The sequence below is a fragment of the Eurypyga helias genome, unplaced genomic scaffold, assembly GCF_000690775.1.
Source record: "Eurypyga helias isolate BGI_N326 unplaced genomic scaffold, ASM69077v1 scaffold23919, whole genome shotgun sequence".
NCBI lineage: Eukaryota > Metazoa > Chordata > Aves > Eurypygiformes > Eurypygidae > Eurypyga > Eurypyga helias.
In genome coordinates, this window is record NW_010270419.1 from 6,676 (window position 1) to 12,306 (window position 5,631).

Genomic DNA, 5,631 nt, shown 5'->3' on the forward strand with positions numbered 1-5,631 from the left:
TGGGTTCCTCTTTCTTCCCTCCTGAAGACTAGATCCTGCTAAAAGAAGGGCTTAGTTTTTCTCCTCGCATCTAAAGTAGTGCCTATCGTAACTTGGAATTTTACCCTTAACCCTGGCCTCTGAAGGTTTGTGTGACTAAGGAAGAGTCTAAGAATACTGCAGGAGGTCTGTGTTTCTGTAACTCTATTTTCCTTTTCCCTTTTTACAGCACTTTTGGGGGCCAGTTGCCAACTGGGGGCTTCCTGTTGCTGCTATTAATGACATGAAGAAATCTCCAGAAATCATTAGTGGCAGAATGACATTTGGTAAGACCTGAGACAAACTTCTTGTTGGTAAACCAACTACTGAACACGGATTCTGTTCTTCAAGCAGTGCTATGTTATTAGTTACTTGCAAACTTATGATCAAAGCAGATACCTCTCTCAAATATCTTGTTATATAACTTCAGAGGCCACTTAAAAACTTAAGTGGTGAAAAGTTGCAGGGCTCTTTTTGAGAGGGCTTTCCAGTAATCTGTGGGGAAGGAGGTGGGTATTGAGTCTTAGCAGTGTTGACCACCAGACTCACTCCTAAAGTATAAATATTTTGGTATCTTACACTACTGCATGCACTGTCTCAGAATGTATCTCTTTACCCAAGTTTATTCTTTGTATCAAGAACAATGGTGCCTTGTGGTTAGTGTGAGACTTAGTATCCAAGTTGAAGAAATGGTAATGCTGGGTCTGCAGGATGCAAAAAGCATCTGAGGGAGGTTGGCTTCTTGCAAAGCAGTTGCCTGTGAGAGGCTAATGTGACTCTTAATGGAATAGTGTGAGAATTTCTTTTTAAATACATAAGAAATACATGTTCCAAAGGGTGGAAAAAGTCTAGCTTTTGCCTAGATGTCTGTCTCTGTATTTTATTGTTCATATAGGATCATAAATCTGATGGCTTTAATTTATTAGCTTAATTTTGGCATTATGTCTCTTCCTTAACTCAGTAACTTAATTCTGAGTAATTCTTCTCCCTGAAGCAAAATACCTGTGCGTTAAGGAAACTTATTGCCTCATGCTCACTAGGCTCTGCTTAGAGTAGTTCAATCTCTTAATCAGCTCCCTTGAGGTGGGAGGCTAGTTCAAATAGTCCCTGGTACAGTGAAACTGTTTTAAGTGTTTTGGTGGTAGCTACCCAGCTCAGCAAAGTGGAGACACTTTCTTTTAATTTTTACAAATATATATATAAGTTGATGTGTGCACAATTTTTTTCCATCTTCCAGGTTCTCTACTTGAAGGACTGTTGATGTTGAACAATTAATTTCCCAATTTTTTTTCTTTAAGCCTGTCAGAACTTTGCAAAACTAGTGACTTCTTGGGTTGTAATTTCCTGTACTTAAATGCAATTATGATAGGAGGGTTAGATTAAAATTCTCTCATCTTCTTGGAAAGCAGGTAACAAAGCTTTATGCTTCTGAATGCTCATGATGGAAACCTCCTTCTCCTAGTCCATTTTAGAATGTTTCTAGCAAGAACTGTATTTAAGCAGTATTTTAAAAAGTACTGTCCTAGAAATAATGAGAGTAATTATATAGGACAGGCTGTGTCTCAGTATGTTCTGGCTGATACAGTTTAGGCAATAAACTAAAAAGGTTTCAATTGCATCATGGGAAAGTGTATGAGGAATATGAGGTTTTGTGGAAAGCTGCAGCCCTGTAGATTTTCTTGTGTAGCAAAAATGAGCTGTTGTGGGGTTTTCTCCATTGATCCTCAAAATGGACAGGTTTGTAGGACTACTGGAAAACTCAAAAGCAGTGAGAAGCTTTCCATACTTGTGGAATGTAATGACAATTATGCCTCACCAAAATGCAGCTATTAAAAAATAATCTTCTTATGATATGTATCACGTTTTGCAGCACTGTGTTGTTACTCCTTGACTTTCATGAGATTTGCCTACAAAGTGCAGCCAAGGAACTGGCTTCTTTTCGCATGCCACTTGACTAATGAAGTTGCACAACTTATTCAAGGAGGACGACTGATCAAATACAGGCAAGTCACTCTTTAAGGGCGAGTCATGAACTGATGGCTGTTGGAATACTCTGTTAGTGGCTTTTAACTGCGGTCCAAACCCCTGCATGATTTCCGACCTTGTTTAACTTCACTACCGTTTGCAAACCTTTTGACAAACTTCTTGTCAATAGGCTGAACTATGACTTGTTGCCTTGCACCCCCTTTTGAAGTTTGAGGGGTGCACGCAGAAAAGGCTGAAAACCCTTACAGTTGTGGATGTAGACGGGGCTTTCAGCAGCTGCTGGCTGTTTTGGGGTTTGTTTCATGTATTGGTGATTAGTCTGCATGTGTCCACCTCCCTGAGATGAAACACCCATAAAACTGAAGGGGTTGTATGTCTGAAGGCAAAACCTCGCTAAGCTGACTGTTCTGTATATGGGGTAGATCCAGTGGAGTATGACTGGGGAACAGACTGCAAGCAGTCACACACCCTCCCTGTGTAGCAAGTAGCCCAAACACTGTTCCAGGCAATCCTGATGAGTCAGGATTGTGGCTTTTCTCTCTTCTGCTCCAAGAAATCCATATGGAGCAATAGGAGGATGAAGCCTCCTGAACTATAAATTAAAAAATGAGACTGAGCAAAATGGCAAGTAGACATGCCCTTGCATAAATATCTGGCCAAATAACTAAAGTTCTTCTGCAAGACCAGATACTTTTTTTTATAGTAATTGCAGTTCTATATTCACTCTTACAAAAGCTGTTCTTCTCTTGGCAGGCTGGAGAAAAAGAACTAAATATCTAACTTGAACTAAGCCAGGGAATGTGTTCATCCCAAATTACAACCAAGGAGGACTTGCCATCTACAGTTGCTGTGACAATTACAGTGGGGATCAAACAGAAACACCCGTTAACCAATATGGCCCCATCAAGAATCCTTCTACCAATTTTTTTTTATCTTGCCTTTTAAAGAGTACTATTCGGCAATTTAAACCATTGTATTTAAAGTCTTGCTGCCTTACAGGTCCTTAATAACTACCCTTTTAATAAAGTTAGTCATCCAAATAACAAGCAATATTTTAAAACCAACTTTTTCTAACAGTCTACAAAAGTGGCCCATGATGGTTTGACACAACTTGTTTTCAAATCAACATGAACAGAGGTCAGTAAATAGAACTGTAGGTGGTATTATTGTTCTGTGTATTAATATATTCTTAAAAGCCATTTAACTTGGGTGCATTCATTCCTTTTTTTAATCTAAGCAGCGGCTTGCTAATCTACAAGAACAAATGTGTAGATAGGCAGCCTGGAAGTGACCAGCTACCCCTCTTCCCTTGCTGCATGCCTTGTCTCAACAAAGAGACTTCATTAACATGCATATAAGTCGCACATTATTTAAATAAAACTCAGAAAAGCAAAAGCATAGCATTGAATGAAGGAAGGCAACAAAGTCTGATACTGTTCTTTAAGAAGTTCTAAATGGATTTTATTTTTTTCCTACTGTTTGAGTTGTTCTAGATATAAGTAATCCTGACACAGGCAAAAACTTGTTTGGAGTCTAAGATCTGAAGGACACAAGGTGCCTTTCAGTAGTTTTTGACTTCACTGGGAGAGTGGTTTTCCTGCATGACCTGTCTGAAAGTTACATTCTTTGTCATCTGGATGTTTACATCAACGTATGTGATGGATTGTATTTCAGTGCAGTGTTTTTGAACAATAAACATGTTCCAAATGGCAATAAATCCCTTCAACATTTTGAAAAGTTGTTTATCGTGTTGTGATACCAGCTCCTAAAGTGAAATTTTAGCATGGAGTGTCATTTTATTACTGTAACAGCATGAAGCAAAAACAGGCTGAAAAAGTAAATGGTATTATCCTTTGTAATCCTAAGTGTCCTCTGGATCCTAATACCTAGCACTTTCCTTTCCTCCTGCCAAGGAAAAAAAGGGTGGGTGTGTACTTGATGGAGAATGAATATTCCTGCCATGATAGGCAGGGTTGAATTCAGGGCTGTTGTCATGCAGTGAAGTAAATGTTACGTACTGTCTTCTGGTAATTTTAAGATGGTCAGTTAGAGGACTTGCTTTAATCCTAGGCTGATATGGTGTTTCCAATTCCATGATGGCTAAATTTTGTTAGCAGGCTTATAGGCCATGCCCTGCTGGGTGGGTGAAACCAGTACTGATGACTACTTGTCCCTTTAGAAAAGTTAGCACACAAAGCAGCCCCCTCAGGACTTTTTTTGTCTTGTCACAAAAGTAGTCATCTTCCTCCCTTCTTTTTCTTTTTAGACTTTTGTATGAGTAGTGACATACAATCAGTTAAGGATAACTGATTATCTTGGCACCTTATAGTTTATCTTGTTTCTGGAGAGAAAACTACCTTACAGGTGAGTTTGAACTTCATAGATATGAAATGCAGTGTTTTGGGCTGCTGTTGGCTAAGTCTTGGAATGGATGGAATACTCTGGCCTCACCTGGTGTTTTGATCACTGTCTATTAGCTGCTGATTGCCTTCACTTCTCTACCTAGGGAACACCATTCACAAGAGTTTCTTTGTCTCCTTTTCCTTATAGCTGCCTGCACCATATTTTCTCATGCATTTCCTTCTTCCTCTTTGCTTTCTTCCCCCTATCCATTCATTGTGACAAGGCTCTTGGAATACTGCAAGAGTGAATTCCAGGTAGAAAGTGGGATCTAACTTGCTTTGATTAGGTTTTAAACCAGTGTTGCTTCCTGCAGTCCATACAGGCTTCTACAAAAAGGGGAAGGAGTGGAGCAAAGAATCTTTCATGGCACTTGAAGGGACAGGGAACTCAAGGCCTGGGCTGGATGTTCCACAGACTGCCAGTCTACCCAGTGACAAAACAGGTTATACAGGCAGAGTGGCAGCAAGTGGCTTCTGACCTGTGACCAAGTGGCTGTGATAAAGCATTACTTATCAAGCTGTGTATATACCACCACTTGGTTTGAATAATGGTGCTTAGGGGAGGGGGAGAACTGTAAGGAGGAGGAATGAGGAATTATTTCAATAAATAATTTTACAGTTAATCTGCATCCTCTTCCTCTGGCACAAAATACTGAGACACGTTGGCTTATGGACATTTTGGAATGGTGCTGTCTGGGGTAATCCAAAATAGGACATTTCAAAGAGAGCCTGTAGATTTTTATTGAGTCCAAATACCTTAATGAAGCTAATGGCTTCCTCTTTTGTTGTTCTTTTTTTTTCCTCCCAGGTAGCACTGAATAAAAGCTTGGGGCTATGCCAGCTTCACTGATTAATAATAATACCAAGTTTGAGCTTAGTATTTGCATTTGATTTATAAGATTATAGGGCTTGTCTCTGCATGCTACTATTCTGAAATGCCTATTTGTTTTTAATTTCACAGCTTCCTTTAATTCTAATAACTTTTTAACTGCAGGATATGTCCTGCTACTAGAAACCTGTGCTGCTCTGATCCCATACACTGCCCTGTGTGTCCTGCTCAGGACACTGTGTTCCACCACAGTATGGCTAGAAACACACAGCCTTTCTGTCTTACTGCACTGGCCGCTGCTGCAGCATCAGCTGCTGTCTTCTGACCTGTTTTTTGGACAGGCAAGAATTTCTCACCTTTCTGAGCACATGTTGCTAGAGTGCTGCCTAGGAATGT

The 5,631-nt window shown here is 39.9% G+C and overlaps 1 protein-coding gene across 1 annotated transcript; it reads left to right on the forward strand.

Moving 5' to 3' along the window:
* Positions 1-213: 213 nt before the first annotated feature.
* Positions 214-2,946, forward strand: MPC1 (mitochondrial pyruvate carrier 1). Its single transcript, XM_010158444.1, has 3 exons — positions 214-305; positions 1,889-2,021; positions 2,758-2,946. Exons 1-3 carry the CDS (start codon positions 263-265, stop codon positions 2,774-2,776), a joined length of 195 nt encoding a protein of 64 aa, XP_010156746.1. The 5' UTR covers positions 214-262; the 3' UTR covers positions 2,777-2,946.
* The last annotated feature ends 2,685 nt before the right edge of the window (positions 2,947-5,631 follow it).